Source organism: Urocitellus parryii, chromosome 8 (assembly GCF_045843805.1).
Source record: "Urocitellus parryii isolate mUroPar1 chromosome 8, mUroPar1.hap1, whole genome shotgun sequence".
NCBI classification, from domain to species: domain Eukaryota; kingdom Metazoa; phylum Chordata; class Mammalia; order Rodentia; family Sciuridae; genus Urocitellus; species Urocitellus parryii.
Window position 1 is genome coordinate 16,415,797 of NC_135538.1, and position 18,216 is coordinate 16,434,012.

The 18,216-nt window shown below is 42.1% G+C and overlaps 1 protein-coding gene across 1 annotated transcript; it reads right to left on the reverse strand.

The window, feature by feature from the left end:
* Positions 1-661: 661 nt before the first annotated feature.
* Positions 662-1,867, reverse strand: LOC144256595 (ADP/ATP translocase 2). The gene has a single exon (XM_077801883.1). It carries the CDS (start codon positions 1,801-1,803, stop codon positions 907-909), a length of 897 nt encoding a protein of 298 aa, XP_077658009.1. The 5' UTR covers positions 1,804-1,867; the 3' UTR covers positions 662-906.
* Positions 1,868-18,216: the final 16,349 nt, after the last annotated feature.

Sequence of the window (18,216 nt, forward strand, 5' to 3'; positions counted from 1 at the left end):
CCAAGTTTCCCAGCACTACTAGTCCTGAAGTGTCCGGGGACAGATGGAGCTGGTCAGTAGGTTGTAAGAGGGTGTGAGGGCATCTTGCTATCAACTTGCCCAGCCAACCAGGCTGGCACCCACCGGACTGGAGCTATCATCAAACTCTAGATAATCCCACCTATCACAACTCTAAATGATCTCAAGTCTAGCCTATTTTGCAGCCATTCTAACATGTAGTAAGGTGGGACTCAGACTCTTATTTCAGGTAAAGTGGGGATCCTAACAAATAACACAATACAACATTACATCTGAAACATAAATTAAACAAAGACTAAGAGAGATTTTAACTTTTTTTGTGAAAAAAAAGCAGCAAAATACTTCCTTGTTTTACAATTTCACCTTTAAACAGATCAGGCTCTCATTATTAGCTTCCAAAAATGCATTTAAATTCCAATTCCAGTGTGAAGATTAACACCAAATTGTATATATAATTTATTCAACATGTTACTTGATCCAGCTATAAAACCTCAAGTGACATGAATAAATACCAACCAAATTTGTTATTTTTATACAAATCAGAGATTTTGCTACACATAATTTTAGTTTGGAGAACACCAACTTGGCAAAGCTTTGCATTCAACTAAGTTTATTTTTTTTTTTTGTTTTTAGATACTTTTATTTCTTCAAATTTGTTATTTATCAGGAGTGACTGAAATAAAAAATATAATTGAGTCCCATCATTATTGTCATCATTATCATGGAAATGGCTTTAAGAGAAAACTGGTCAGATGAATATTATTGCTTCCCATTTTCAACCAGCAAATAGTTGCCATTGATAAACAGCCAAGAGTCTGTCCAGAATGCTTGATATGTTATATAATACAACATGCCTGTTCACAGGCAGGGAAAAACTTAGGAAATAACTTATGTGAATTTCTTGATTTCATCGTACAAAACAAGTACAAAAGCACCACCCATGCCTCTGAGAACATTGGACCATGCACCCTTGAAAAAAGCTTTGCCTCCTTCATCACGGGCAATTTTCCTCCAGCAGTCAATCGTGCCTGTATACATGATGTCAGTTCCTTTGCGCCCTGACTGCATCATCATGCGGCGGCGAACAGTATCAAATGGATAGGAAGTCAACCCAGCAACAGCAGTGACAGACTGTGCAATCATCCAGCTGATGAAGATGTGAGTATTCTTGGGATCTGGAAGCATTCCCTTTGCAGTGTCATAGATACCAAAGTAGGCAGCTCGGTAGATGATAATACCCTGCACAGACACATTAAAGCCCTGGTACAGGCCCTTAATCCCATCAGATTTGTAGATCTTAACCAGGCAGTCACCGAGGCCTTTGAATTCCCTTTCAGCTCCGGCTTTCCCCACATCGGCTGCTAGGCGGGTTCGGGCAAAATCAAGAGGATACACAAAACACAAGGATGTGGCCCCTGCGGCACCACCTGATGCCAGGTTCCCTGCAAAGTAGCGCCAAAACTGGGTCCTCTTGTCCACACCACCCAGGAAGATCTGCTTGTATTTATCTTTGAAGGCAAAGTTGAGAGCCTGGGTGGGGAAGTATCTGATGACATTGGCCAGGTTACCACGCCAGAAGGACAGGATTCCCTGCTCCTTGGGAATACGAACTACGCAGTCTATAATGCCCTTGTATTGCTTATCTGCAGTGATTTGCTTGCTGGCATGTTGTACCTGCAACAGCAGCTTGACCCGCTCGATGGGCGCAACCGCGGTCTTGGAGATGGCCGCGGCCACTCCACCAGCCAGGAAGTCCTTGGCGAAGGACACAGCAGCATCTGTCATGTTGGAAGAAGAGGAGGCGGGCGACTAAGGGACCAGACGAGATTAAGAACCGGCTTTGACTCCGGGCTCTGGGTCAACTAAGTTTAACTTTAAAGTACAATTTAGAATCCAGAGTGTATGGTAACAGTAATCACAGGTCTGCATGGATTAACAAAATCAATAGCCTTAAATTTCTTATACATTTAGGAAACAGGGTTAATGATAAGAAATTGACTTACTCAAAGCAAACATATATAAGACAGGTCTTCAATTGAGAGCATGGTCCTTCAATGTCAGATACAATGTATAAAAGAGAGCACTTAGTGGTTATCTTGCCAGTAAACTTGCATATACTTTCATTTTATAAACTTTTTAAAAAATATTTATTTTTCAGTTGTAGTTAGACACAATACCTTTATTTTGTTTGTTTATTTGTTTGTTTGTTTGTTTATTTTTATGTGGTGCTCAGGAAAGAACCCAGGGTCTCTGCTCTACTGCTAAGCTACAACCCCCAGCCCCTCATTTTATAAATTTTTACATAACACTTAGACAAGGTTTAGATAGCCATAGTTCTCAGTATATGTGACTAGGTATAATGCATACATTATACCTAGTCACATATACTTAGGGTGTCATCTATATTGGTAGGTTTAAGTAACAGTTGTTTGTTTAACCAGTTACAAAGTAATTATTTCAGACTTTCAAACAGATACAAACCCTAATTACTTTAAGACTTAGTTTCCACAAGCCCAACAAATAGAATAAAATTATCTTGATAGATAAATTATAGCCAATTTAAACAAACACACAAATTTTTTGAGATTTACCTTCCCCAAACTTTCTGCAACTTACTTAGACATTCACAACTTTAAATCCTTAGTTTTGACATCTTTAATCCTGGACATTAGCATAAGAATATTACTTTACCAGACAAAATATTTTCTCATTCAGAAACATTGCTCTTACCTTCTAATTTTCCATGCTAAAATATATTTCTATACCTGTAATTTTCTTTTATCTTTACTAGTTTGGGAACCTTTTTAAAATTCATATTCTGAAACAATCCTTATGAATGTTATCTGTGCATTTAATTTACACAACAAATTTCATCCCAGGAGAGGGTTGGACAATCCAACATATACAAAAATTATGGATTTAATCTTTTTTCTCCTGTGTTGCTTTCAGTGACATTTTTGAGCCTGACCTGTCTCCATGAACACTATCACAATGCCATCAACTTTAAGTGAGTTCCCCACTGTCATTTGTGCCCAGAGGCTCCTTTTGGGCCTTTTCTTATACTAGGCAGACTGATATGCAATGCAAGAAGCCCTTTCCATTTTTCTCTTTAGGGGTTCTTGAAGATCCCTTTGCAGAGGCTGCCTATGAAACACAGGTTGTCCTTAGTTTCTGTCTTTTTCTTTTCTGTGTGCAGTTATTTGTCCTGCCAGACTCCCCAGGCTTTTAGTTTATGGGATAGTGTTGTAGCAAGAACCACTTGTCCCAGTGATGAATATCTCCTGGCCACATGGAGTGTCCTGTCAGATCTTAACAGTGGAGACAAAAGGGGCAGAAGGGCAGGACAGAGGCCAGGCTCTCTTTGGCTGTTGTTCTAGAGCCCAGGCAGTTTTCTGTGATTTTCCCCCAGGTTTAGGGCTGGTGTCTGTGACCCACAGTGAGATGACCTACAGCTGACAGGGGCCAGGATGAGGAACAGTGCTAGGAGTGCCAGCTCTGGGTGTAAAGACTGAAATCTTTTGACCCTTTCCTCTGGTGACTTGCTATCATTGCACACAGCAGCAACGCCTTTGGCACCTTCCTCTTAGTTTCTGATGGTTGAGAACCCTGATCTTCCTAAATGCCCTTCCATACAGGATCCTTCATATACTTTACCTCTGACAGGCCTACTTCAACTTCCATATTGCAGGAAATTCATATGGAAAAACAAAAGACCCAGAACAAATTGTATAATAATCCAGAAAAACCATTCAAAGATTGTGTTACAGTAAACTGTCTTTCTCTTCGACAGGTTTATACCTTTTCATGGTGAAAGGACAGTAAGCACGACACTCGGAGCAATCAAGGGATCTTTATTGCAGCGGTGTCTGATTGACTCGGAGAAAAAGAGGAGAGAGACAGAAGGCCCAGCAGGAGAAGGTTTTTATAGCCCTTTGCTGTGCTAGCTGTCTTGTTGGTGTACAGTGATTGGGTCACACTGTAGTTGCTGAGAGTGTCATCTTCTGCCTTCAAGCAGATTGGGCATGGGCTAGGTGTGGGTTTCAAATTAAAAAACAACCATAGGAAATAAAGGGAAAAGGTGCCAAATAATCATCCCAAAAGGAAGGGCTAATGAAGAGTGGGAACCAGACAGGTGAGGGTCGAGTGTTCAGCCTGCCCCGAAGCTAACATTTGTTCAGCCTGCTCCACAACTAACAGTACTTCCTTATGTTATAGTTAAAGCTTTGTCCCTGGGTTTCATAAACTGACTTCCAGACCACTCACGTGTAATCGAATCAAGCCTCTATTGAAGCACACCGGTGGCGGCTGACCAGAACATAAAGCTGTTCCCCTGATCAGCCCCGAACAATTGCAAGGGTACTCCTTATAAGCCTAAAAACCGCAAAAGGGATGTTGGGGGGGGGGGTGTCTAGCCAATGCAAGCAAGCCAGGTTACAGAAGCGGGACAGTGCAGTCAAGTGGAGGGAAGCCTAACCAAAGTTAACCCAGTCACCCCAGTTACAGAAACAGAGCCCCATTACCCTAGTTACAGAAACAATGCCCCATTGGGTAGTTCCGTGTTCTTATAGGTTTCTATAGCAAAAGGAAAAGAACATCTTGCTCCAGTCATGACTCTTCTACTTGGCATGGTTGTTTTACAGGATGAAGTCATAAAACAAAATGGAGTCACATTTGCTCCTACTATCACACTTATATGTGGAAGGCACTGGATTTGACACTTAGCACCACAAAATACTAAATAAGATAAAGGTATTGTGTCCATCTACAACTATAAAAACTTATTTTAAAAAATGTAAAACCACGGACTGGGGCTGTAATTTGGTGGCAGAGCACTTGCCTAGCATGTGCAAGGCACCAGTTTTCACATAAAAATAAAATAATTTTAAAAAGTAAAACTATGAAAATGGTATTACCTAATATTTTCCATAAGATTAGTCCACTATTCAAGTTCGTCTGAAACATGAATACTGTTCAGTCTTACTGTGTGCACATTCATCATAGCCCAGGAATGGAACTTACTTGAACGGGAAATTAGAACTCACTGAGAACACTGAGGACTATCTTTATCCTGGCTCTCTGTCCCCACCCAGCACTCCCATTTTCCTGTTACCAGGTCTATTCTCGTCCTCTAAGTCCAAGATTCACTCCACTTGGCTGAACACTAGAATTCTTGTCTCTATTAAAGTTAGGCAGAAAATCATTCAGTGCTTGAAGCTGCCAAACATGAATGGCCTAATACAAGAGTGGCACCCAGTCTGAAGCAAGGGATGGTGATCAGAAAAACATGGAAAGGACCAGACTTTGAAGGGAGGTTTATAACCAATTATTGTAATTTCTGACTGTAAAATTGATTCATACTGATCACACGCCATTTGAAAAGTAAGAATATATAAATAACAAAATTAACTTACATGTACATTAACAACCCAAAGATAATTAGTGTGACATCAGGAAGATAGCCAGGTAGGAGTGCTTCAGCTTCATCCTGCCGCTCCCATACAAATTCACCCCACAAATATCCACAGACAAGAGTGACCAGAGACAAACATGTAAATCCAGAAAAGCAGGGTTCAAGTGGTAAGAGAGACCGTTTGCTTTTCCCATGTTCTCCCTTCCCCAGCTGGAATGAAACCACACACAGCCCATCCCCCTACACACAAGGGTTTCTACAGTGGAAAATGTGAGGTGGAGGTGGACATTCAGCTTCACCACCATTCTGGAGCCGTTCACAAGAGGCAGGCTCCTGTCTCTCCCCACTAAAAACATTCAGAAACCTTTCAAAATTGGGTCAACTGTAGCAACTATAAACAAAGACAGAAGAGAGCTCACAGCAAAAGATGTGCAGATCTTGGTGGTTGCCCTATGCTCTGGCTCAGGGAACACTGTAAAATTCTGACCTGACGGGGCAGTTGTGGCAATCCTGGTCATATAGTGGTAACTAGTGATCCAACAGGTTCTGCAGAGAGACCAATCCAGATAGTCTGATGGGACTTTCTGAATAGGATGCCTCTTGGAAAACCTCACAGGACAAAGTTAACTAGGAAGAATGGAGTAAGTATACATACTTCAAGCTTTATAGTGTACATGACAAATATACACGATATTATCTGTCCATTTTTTAAAATAATAAAAATTGAAGTTTCAGCCAATTAAAAATAAAAGAGAGCTGGGTGTGGTGGCTCATGCCTGTAGCAGCTCAGGAGGCTGAGGCAGGAAGATTGCAAGTTCAAAGCCAGCCTCACCAATTTAGTGAGGCCCTAAGTAAGCAACTTAGTGAGACCCTGTCTCTAAATAAAATATAAAAAGGGCTGGGGATGTGTCTCACTAGTTTAAGTGCCCCTGGGTTCAATCCCTGTTAGCCCCCAATATATATATACATATATTTTTTTCACATTTTGCAATCAATTAAAATATAGCCTATAGGGGCTGGAGTTGTAGCTCAGTGGTAGAGCACTTGCCCTGCAAGTGTGAGGCACTGGGTTCAATCCTAGGACCACATAAAAACAAATAAAGGCATTGAATCCATATACAACTAAAAATTTTAAATACTTATTTTTTAGCTCTAGGTGGACACAATATCTTTATTGTATTTTTATGTGATGCTGAGGCTGGAACCCAGTGCCTCACACATGCCAGATGAGAGCCTACCACTTGAGCCACATCCCCAGCCCCCCAAAATTTTCTAAATAGAGTAAAATATAGCCTATAGCCTACATAAAGTTCTCGCCCATGCAAGCCTGCACCCTCTGGCATTAGCCACACACTCAAGATAAAAAATTTTATGGGACTATTTGTTATCCTCCCAGGGAGTCTTAACTCAATTTCAACACATGGGAATCTATTCTCCACTGGAAATTTTGTTACTTTTAGGCTCACTATGAATACTGTCACATTCTTATTGAAAAAAATTGGACCGCTTTGCATTCCTACCATAATAACAATTTCACTTCCCTTGTCAACGCTGGGTCTTAACAAAGTTTTTACAAAAAAGTTGCCCTCGATGAAATGATGCACTTTTAAATTGGATCAATTTGCACAGCATTTTATTTTAGGAAATTGTATACAGGTTTATACATGTATGGTTATTGCAATGTTCTCTTTTTGCTAAAGTAACTAATGGGAGACCATCTTGATCTTCATCAAAGAGCTGGCTGCATGGAAATCTGATGGACAGTCCATAGATTGCCATGCAGAGGGAAAAAGAAAAGTACTTATAAAATAAGCTAGTCTGGGAGGATCTTTAAGATGTAATATTTTAAGATATATACTGAGAACAGCTGAACGTATATGGGCTCCATATTTGCTTTGAAAATAAGCATTAATACTAGACACAGCTCTCCTTTCCCTAGTGAGAAGTATTCCCAAACTCATTCCAAGTTTTCCTGTCTGATGTCGAAAAATAAATGTATTTGAAAAGCCACTAGTATTAGTTATCAACTCCCCTGATTCTGCAGTGTCTGACAATCAACCTAGTTTATTGTCAAATTAGAACAAGAACATGGTCCCAGCTCAGAAGCTTAAAGGTGTCGCTGGCTTTGGTAGCAAAGAAAAGCAGAGTGTGCTGGACATGACTAAGCTGGGCCCACTTCTCTGCCCTAGCTTCCCTGGGCCAGGTTCCAGGATCTGAGTGGGCGCCTGCTCCTCACCCACCTCCCCACCAAGTACAGCAACAGCTGCCTGACAGGACATTACCACTAGACAAAAAAACTGCTGTGCTTTTTTAAACACACGTGTAAGAAAAAGGGGGAAAAAAGAAAAAAGATAAAACAGCACAATTCTATTGGGAAGAAAAGACTTGCAAAACATGTTTTTGATAAAACCATTTTAAAAATTTTTTTAGTTTATTTTTATTTTGTTATATGTGACAGAATGCATTACAATTCATACAATTCATATAGAGCACTTTTTTCATATCTCTGGTTGTATGCAAAGTGGAGTCACGCCATTCGTGTCTTCATACATGTACTTAGGGTGATGATGAAGTACATGAAGATGTAGTAAGGTACGAATGGTGTGATTCTACTTTGATGAAAACCATTTTTATGGAAAAGAAAAAGGCAGAGACTAGAAACGATGATGGAGAAATCAAGGGAAAGTGGCCTCAGTCCCTTCAGCGAAAAGTCTAAAATTTGCCAGTAAAGTACTGAAGCGGAGGCCTAGAAAGTCTCCAGGATGCACCCCACCACCGTGCCCAGCCCGGGACACACCCCCGCGCCTCCCCCGCACCCAGAAATTCCCAGCACCCCCTGCCCGCCCTTACCAGCAGGCACAAATTCCCTGCTCCCCGCTCCCCACTCTGCCCTGCTCCCCACTCCGCCCCGAAACCCGCCCGCCCGGCTCGACCGGCCCGCCAGGCCACGAATCCCGCTCCCCGCTGCTCCCTGCTCCCCGCCGCTCCGCCCCCTGGCCCCAGCTCCGCCCCCTGGCCCCAGCTCCGCCCCCTGGCCCCAGCTCCGCCCCCTGGCCCCAGCTCCGCCCCCTGGCCCCAGCTCCGCCCCCTGGCCCCAGCTCCGCCCCCTGGCCCCAGCTCCTCGGGACCATCCGGCACCCCTCTTCCAGCTGCGCCCACAGAAGGTCTGTGCTACCGGCCACCCGCCTAGCACCCAGCTTCCCGCCTCGTCCTGCCTCCTGCCTCCTGCCTCGAAACCGGTCTTAGCCCTGTGTATAGAAGTCTCCACGCCCAGCTCCGCTCTCTGCCCCGCGCCCGCGGATCTTTTAAAAAGCGGCCGGCACACACCGGCACCCCGTCGCGCTCCAGCGTAATCCACACATGGCTCTGGACACCCAACCTGGCTGCTCTTTTCGGTCACCCTAGCTCTGCTTCTACTGCCCGACTGTTTCTGGGCGGCGCGGACCGGTGAGTTCAACTGAAGAGGACTTGGATCCGGTGGGACTGAGCCTGCGGGGGCGGTGGAGGGGCCTGAGGAGGGGACCAGGCTCAGTCCTGCCATCAGGTGTACATAAGTGACGCCTGTCACATGACTTTCCGCCACCCCTTAAGTTGTATCTTGTCTGGTTCTCATCCTCAGGCCATTGAGAGGAGCTCGAAAGAAAAAAGTCAGGGCAGGAGGTGGGAGGGGCAAGAGGAAAAGAGAATGCAAGCTGGCAATCCCTGGTGATGTCTCCCAGCCCCACCGCTGTCTCCCCAAAGCAGTGCCAGAGCCACAGCCACCAGGGCCAGGGGCACAGAGGCGTGACCCCACAAGGTTAGGACAACAGATATCCCTAGGCCCGTCTCTGCTCTACAGACTCTCATCCCAAGGCTGACCCTTGAACTTCCCACCACACTTTGCCTGGGGATCTCAGCACATGCGCCCACAGAGCCTCACTTGCCACCAGCCACAATCACTTTTCTGTGATTCAGTGAGCCACCACCCAGCTCACCTCCCTTCACTGCTTTTTCTTATCTAGCCACGCCCCCATCCAGGGCCTCCCTACCTTCCCATCCACCTAGGGGACCCTAACCTCCTCCACCACCACCTGGCACCATATACCCATGCCTGAGGACATACCCTGCAAACATCCCCACCTCACCCACAGATCCTAAGGCAAGAGGAGGGGGCCCCATTTTTCCAAGTATGACCTTGGTAATGGTATAGAGCTGGGGTCATCTAAGAAACAGATAGTGCAAAGACCTCCTCTTCAAACCCCAGTTCTTTTGATCAAGTCCTAAAGATTTCAGACATTTTGCCAGAATAACAAAAATGAGTTTATTGAAGAGATAGGAAAAGGGAAGGGCAGCACTCTCAAGGGAGAGAGTGGGTTCTCTCAGAGAGGAAAGAGACAACCTGCCTTTCCTGTGCTCCAGTTGTATTGGGGATCCCAGGAAAGTTTCCAGAGAGTCCTGCCCAGGCCCATCTCTTGGCTTTATATATATATATTTACTTTTAGGTGTAGTGGGACACAATACCTTTATTTATTTTTATGTGGTGGTGAGAATCGAACCCAGGGCCCTGCACATGCTAGGCGAGCGCTCTACCTCTGAGCCACAACCCCAGCCCATCTCTTGGCTTTTGACTGACATCAGGGTGACATCAGATTTCAAGTTAGCATTGCCATGACAACTCTCTCTCCTTGGCCCATGCTGACTGGTTCTAAATAGAATTTTAATCATTTTTATAGGTTTTATGGTTAGGAGGAATTATCTTTATATTCCAAAATCTATTCTGTGAAACACCCTTCACATAGCTCTCCCTTCAAAGTAACTTGGGTTCCTCTTATCAACATTATTTTCTGCCTACATTTCTTCCAGATAACAGGTAGTTTGCTGAGGAATGTGACATATCCTGTCCAGTAGAGTTAGATAAATTGCTTTTTAGCAAAGAAAGCCTATGGGTGTCAGCACAGTGGGACATTTTATAATTATTATTCAGTTATTCTCTTGACATCATGTTCCCACCATCCTCAACTGTCTGTCTAACAGCAAAGATGCCATCTATACATTTCTGTTGTGGGAGCATCTATAGACTCCTGACCTTGGATCCTAAGCCTATGTAGTCTATCTCTTGGGGATCCAGCATCTTATAGTAGTATAAAGTAGGCACAAGTTGCAGACAGTAAAGGCAGACAGTAAGCACTTTCAACTCTGCAGGACACACTATACCTGTCTCTATATCAAATACTCAATTCTGCTTTACTGTGAGAGGAACTAAAGACAACATGAAAATGAATGGGGCACTGGATTTGCCCACTGTCCTAGTCATCTGACCCTAGATTAGAGTGTCTCCAATGTTGGTACCCATCCCCAGGTTGTCTTCCCCAAATAGTTCTTCAGATGCATATTTCATAGGGAGATGCAGGTCCTATGTTCCTGTGGCTTCAGGTTGGACTGGTTTTTAGGAGGGGTTCCTGTAGATTGGGGCTGACTGTCCCCCAAAGCACACCATTTGCTATTTAGTGGATTCCTTGGTTCATTGGGCAGTAGGGTACCTTTCTGAAGTCACAGGTGTGAGCTGAGGGTGAGGTGTTGCACTAAGTAGAGGACAAATGTATGTCCTCCAGGATGAGATACTATTTTAAACAAACTGCCTGGGCAAGGCATTGTCAGAAGATTGTACTTGGCCTTCACTACTGGGGGAAGCCCTGACTCACAAGTGACTCACTAAACCCATGGATGAACCATTTCAGTTACAAATTGAAGGAATTTGAAATGACCATTGAGTGGGTCTGTGGTCCCAGACCTCTGTGAGCAGGACCTGAGACAGGTCCATTCATTCCTGGCCCCACATGCACCTACCTTGTCAGTACCAGGAGTCCATGTGATACTTCAGAGGCCTGAGGGCAGCTCACACTGCCTCCAGGATGAATGTCTGCATGTTTTCTCTGTCTCTATGCACACAGACCCAACTGAATGGGTGGATGGCCCTGTGGGACAGGCTGAAAGGGACACTGACTGGCTCTGTGGTTAAAGGGACCCTCCTGATAGGACCCTGGCCTCTCCTCCTAGGAATGAGTTCAGGCTCTGAGACATGGCTGAGGTCTGGAAAGGCAGGCGTCAGCCATCCTTAGGTTTTGCTTCACTTCTTGAACTCAGACAGAATCTGGGTTGCCTGCCCAGGTGCTTTGCCATGAGGTACCCTGTGATCTCTCAGCCCAGGCTGGCTTTCTGCTTCTAAGAATGTGCAGACTCTTTCCTTCCACCTGTTCATCACGTCCATTTGGGTTCTGTGTTACCAGAATTTTTCTTCTCCATTACTTGCTCAGAGCCCAGTTCTGGAATTCTGTCACCCAGCAAGCACTTTGGCCCTTACCAGTCATCATCAGTGACCTCCTAGACAATGTTGGTGCCCTTCTTGCCAGGTTTTTTTTTTTGTTTTATTTTTAATTGCTACATATAAACATACAATTATATATATATATTAAGGGAGATGCCATGTGAAGTTTTAATACTGTGTGAGATTCAAATCATGTTAAATGTGTCTGTCGCTACAAGCATTTATAATTTCTTTATGGTGAAAACTTTCCAAATCCTTTCTTTTAGATACTTGAGATACACAGGACTTTGTTGTTGTCTATAGTCACCCCACTGTGCCATAGCACACCAGAACTTCTTACTCCTACATAACTGTAACTGTAACTTAGGACCCATCAGTCAACCTTTCCCCAGCCCTCCTTTTTCAATTACCATATACAGCCTCTGGAACCATTCTCAATTCTCAACTTTTGGGATCAACTTTTTCGGATTCTATCTCCAAGTGAGATCATATGGCACTGGTCTTCCTGTGCCTGACTTACTTCCTTAACATAATGATCTCCATTTCCATCAATTGTGTTGAAGGTGACAGGATTTTGTCCATTTTATGGATGAATAGTATTCCAGTGTGTGTTATGTATCACATGATCATTATCTGTTCATCAGTAGATTGTTTCTGTTCTTTGGCCTTTGTGAATAGTGCTACAATAAACATGGGAGTGCAGGTGTCTTTGATAGAATATATTTATTTCCTTTGGCTAATAACCAGTAGAGGAATTCCTGGATCATATCCTGGTGTTATTTCTTAATTTTTTGAGGACACTCCATACTGCTTTTCCTAGTGGCTCTATGAATTGACATTCCCACCAATAATATATAAGGGTTCCAAGCCAGCACTTATTATCTTTTGTGTATTTAAAAATGACCATTCTTACTGGAGGGAAATGATATCTCATTGTAGTTATGATCTGCATTTCAAAGACAATTTGTGGTACTGAGTACTTTTGCATATGCCTGTTGGCTATTTGTGTGTCTCTTCTGAGAAATGTCTGTTCAGATTTTTCTCCATTTTTTATCAGGTTGTTGGGTTGTTATTTTTTTTTTAGTTCCTTATGTAGTCTGGATATTAACCTCTCATCAGATGTGCCATTTACATACATCTTCTTCCATTCATATAGTGTCTCTTCACACTGAAAATTGTTTCCTTTGCTGTGCAGAAGTTTTTTATCCTGGTCTAAGTCCAGGCCTTCTGGAATGGTATAGTGAGGATGCCTAAAAATCTGTTCCTCATAGAACTATTGAGAACAGGTACAAATGTTTTCAACAATCAGCTTTGTCAGGCATCTGAAAATTAACCAAAACTTACACCAATGTGAGGAGCATTTATTCAAGAAAAATGGCCAAATTTCAGTAAGAACAGTGAGATTTATGGCATGTTAACATGTCCCATTCCCATCCCCCCCACACATCTTGGAAGTGGCCTGGAGAAGGAGCAAGTGCACAATCTTCTAGGAAAAGTAGCATCCCAGCCCAGAAGGTGCACTCTGGCCTTGGTGCACTCTGGAGTTGCCCCATTCATAGGGCTCATCATTATTTGACTACACAGAACTCATTCTTGGCAAAAGTGGGCAAGGGGAATCCCTACAGCAACTTTGTCTTTATATATATATTACTTGTAGATGGATATAATAGCTTTAATTTAATTATTTATTTTTATGTGGTGCTGAGGATCAAACCCAGTGCTTCACATGTGCAAGGCAAGCATTTTACCACTGAGCCACAACCCCAACCCCTACCTTCTCGTTTAAAAGCAAACTAATTTTATTCTTAAGGGACTCCATCTTCATGGCCTAATGCTGCAACCTGCACTGCAGTTAATTCAGGAAACCGGACGAGGGGCAATAGGGGATTAGAAAAGACAAATAGATGGTAGAGTGCTTGCATTGCATGCACAGGTCCTGGATTTCATACTTAGCACCATAAAAAAAAAGACAGACACAGAGGGAGAGAAAAAGCTGGGACCTGGTAGATATTACACTCTGGTGGAGGGCAGTGACCATGAGTCAGCTCAGCACATTTATTATATGTTTTATCATTAAAAGGGTTTTGTGAGAAAGTTTCTTTAAAGCAAGCAGAATCAAGATCATAGCTATGAGCAGCCCAATTATGATAATTAGTTTGCACCCATAACTTTCTACCCCTGAGCAGCTGGCACCTGAACCTCAAGGTCAAGAACTGGATACTCTGTGGCTAACAACCTCCTATTGAGCAGGGTGTCACCACAGCAACTGGGCTATCTCAATAGCATCTTCTCCCTGAGAGTTCCCAAGAGAGGCATCACCTCTGTCACAGGACAGTTCAAGACCCATACTTCAGTCACCACTCCCAACAACCTAACCACCAACCAATGACTTTGTCACAGGAGAAGAAGTTTCTGGAGAAGGGGTCTGAGGATTCCCAGAAGCAGGCTGACTCAGCTCAGGACTAGCTGGGTCCTTGGCATATGCATCAGAGAAGAATTTCAGCATGAGCCAGACAAAGACATAGACTGGGCTTTATTTAGGAAGGTAGATACACATCCAAGGGAGAACGCAGCTGACTTGAGTGAGGAGCAGCCCTGACTTGGGCTGGGGGCCCAATATTTAGAGATGAGCTGTACTAGAGGCTGGAGTGGAGGTGGATCCAGGGTGGGGCTGCAAAATTTCTCCCCGGTTTTCCTGCACTTGTGTATTTCCCTCATTTTACAAGGGCATGGGCCAAGGTTTGCAACTGTGTCTTCTGTATCTCGGTGGCATGATTCTGCACTTCAGTGGCTTGAGGGTGTTTCCCTTAAGATTCCATATTTCTCTCTCTTTATCCTAAATCCCTAATACACATTGTTGATTAGGTTTCAACATATAAATTTGAGGGCAACTCAAATATTCAGGCTATAATAATCCTTCTGCTGAATTGTCTCACCAAAGAGATGAGGAAACTTGAATATGGCACATAGCCCTTGTATTTGTCACTTGAATATGATCAGAGTAAAAACCAAAAGCCTAGGTATCTCTATAGTGGGGCCAACCACTCTGTCCCCTGCTCACTTAGTCCCTACCCCAGTGTTTACTCGCTGGTCTTCAGCATATTGCAGAATTCTCCAGCCTCAGGGCCTTTGCACTGCCATCCCTTCAGACTGGACTGTTCTTCCCTGAGGAATCTACTTGTGTCATTCTCACATCTAGTTCTCAGGTGACACACCCTTCCATGCCTCCCCCTTTTGAATCCTTTATTCATTTATTCTTTATTTAATCTTTAAAATTGTCATATAATAGAGATATATATTTCCCCCTTTAACCATTTTGATTGTAAAGGTACCTATTTAAATTGTAATACCTTGACCTGCTGGAACAGTCCTGAACCTTCTCAACCTGAGTTCCCCCCCCCCATTTCTGTGACCTATTTAAACACACTGTGCCAGATTTTGATTGCTACTGTAATAAATTACATATATATATTCTTTCATTGTTCTGGAGATGTAAACACCAAACTCGCACAGGGTTATAATCAATAATCATTTCTCTGTAAGGCTGTATTCCTTCAGAAAACTCCAGAAAGAATATATTTCCTGGCCTTTTCCTGATTCTATTCTTTAAGTCTATTGATGTGATGAATTCCAAAAACCTAAAGGGAACACTGGACTTCTTTTTTTGTTTTAAGTTTAGTTTTAATTTACACTTCTCTAATTGCTAGAGATGTTGGACATTTTTTCATATAGTTTTTGACCATTTGGATTTCTTCTTCTGTGAAGTGCCTGTTCATTTCCTTTGCCCATTTATAGATCTTGTTTTTTTTTTTTTTTAGTTTTTTGAGTTCTTTGTATATCCTGGAATATGATGCTCTATCTGAGGTACAAATGGCAAATATTTTCTCCCATTCTATAAGCTCTCTCTTCATGTTCTTAATTGTTGCCTTTGCTGAGAAAAGGCTTTTTAGTTTAATGCCATCCCATTTATTGATTCTTGATTTTATTTCTTGTGCTTTAGGAGTCTTCTTGAGGAATTTGGTTCCTAAGCTGACATGATGAGAGTTGGGCCTACATTTTTTTCTACTAGGCACAGAGTCTCTGCTCTACTATCAAGGTCCTTGATCCACTTTGAGTTGCGTTTTGTGCAAAGTGAGAGATAGGGGGTCAATTTCATTCTGCTATGTATGGATTTCTAGTTTTCCCAGCACCATTTGTTGGAGAGGCTTTCTTTTCTCTAATTTATGTTCATGGTGCCTCTATCTTGTATGAGATAACTGTATATATGTGGGTTTGTCTCTTCTATTTGTTTGTCTCTTCTATTCTGTTCTATATATTCCCTTCAAACTGGACTGTTCTTCATAAATGTTTTTATGCAATATCATGCTGTTTTCATTACTACAGCTTTGTAGTACAATTCAAGGTCTGGTATTGTGATGCCTCCTGCTTCACTTTTCTCACTAAGGATTGCTTTGGCTATTCTGGGCCTCTTATTTTTCCAACTTACCTTTATGACTGCTTCTTCCATATCTATGAAGAATGTCATTGGAATTTTAATAGGACTTGCATTAAATCTGTATAGGACTTTTGGTAGCATGGCTGTTTTGACAATATTAATTCTGCCTATCCAAGAACTTGGAAGATTTTTTTTTCCATTTTCTAAGGTCATCTTCAGTTTCTTTCTTTAGTATTCTATGGTTTTCATTGTGGAGGACTTTTACCTCTTTGTTAGATTGATTCCCAAGTTTTTGTTTGTTCTTTTTTTTTTTTTTAGGTTATTGTGAATGGGATAGTTTTCCTAATTTCTCTTTCAGCTGATTTATCATTGGTGTGTAGGAATGCAATTGATTTATGGGTGTTAATGTTAAACCCTCTTACTTTGCTGAATTCATTTATGAATTCTAGATGCTTTTGGTGGGGTTTTTGGGTCTTCTAAATGTAGAATCATGTCTTGGCAAATAGGAATAGTTTGAGATCTTCTTTTCCTATTTATGTTCCTTTAATTTCTTTCTTTTGTCTAATTGCTTTGGCTAGGGTTTCAAGAACTATGTTGAATAGGAGTAGGAAAAAGAGGGCATCCCTGTATGGTTTCGGTTTTTAGAGTGAATGCTTTCATTTTTTTCCCCATTTAGAATGACGTTGGCTTGGGTTTAGCATGGATAGTTTTTACAATGGTAAGGTATGTTCCTATTATCCCTGTTTTTCTCCTGTTTTGAGCACAAATGGATGCTGATTTTTGTCAAATGCTTTTTCTGCATGTACTCACAGAATCATATGATTCTAGTCTTTAGGTCTATTGAATTACATTTATTGATTTCCATATGTTGAAACAACCTTGCATCACTAGAATGAACCCCATTTGATCATGATGCAATATCTTTTTAATATGTTTTGATATGCTACTTGCAATTATTTTATTAAGAATATTTGCATCTATGTTCATCAGGTATATTGATCTGAAATTTTCTTCCCTTGAAGTGTCTTTTATCTGGTTTTGGTATCAAGATGATATTAGATTCATGAGTTTGGAAGGTCCCTCTTCTTTCTTACGTCATGAAATAATTTGGTGTAAGTTCTTCTTTGAAGTTCTGGTAGATCTTGGCTGAGAGGCCATCTGGTCCTAGGCTTTTCTTTATTGATAGCATTTTGACGGTGTCTTCAATATCATTGTTTGAAATTGGTACATTCAAATTTTCTATGCCCTCGTGATTCAATTTAGTAGATCATATGTATCTAGAGATTTAAGACAGAAACTTTTGACAAACTGGTAAACTGTTTTCTTAAAGAAACTTCCTCCAGTACCAGAGATCTTGAATAGCCTCCAGATCAATCATCCAGAAACATCTCTCCACATAATTGAAGAACTTGGCTTCCATTTTGGGAAGAGAAGGACCCTTTTGTACTTTCTTTCATTTTTGTTTTTATGCTTTGGCAGAAGTGGGTCTTTGGTTTTTCAGGAGTTTTTCCCTGTGTTCTGGAGGATTGGTGACCTCTTGATCTTGGTGTCAGTGGTTTTTCATCTTCCCTGTTCTTATGTCATTGTTGTGCATTTTTAGCTGGAGAGTCACAAAGAGGTTTCCTCACTAGAGCTTTTATTTAGTTTCTTCATGAACAAAATCATCATCTTTAGCAGCAACAAGTTTTACTGCTTTCTGTTGAACCTTGCTACTGCTTCTAGGGTCCAACTGCTTTCCAGATTCCTGAAGAGCTTGACATCCTTCTGTGCTTCTGACCTGGGATCTTCCTCCACAGTGTGCACAGACCAGGAACCACACTTCATATCAAGACCATACATGGTATAATTTTCAAGTCCCCAAGGGAAATTATTTACTGCACAGACATTTTTCAAAACTGCCACCATTGCCTTACTGGGACTGCCTTCATAATCCATTGCCTCTGCTTCAGCAAGGCACAGTTCATCCTTTGCACCACCCCTCAAAAGACCATTCTTAAAAATTACTTGTGTTCATTTTCATCATTATCCACCTGAAAGTGATCCTCTTTG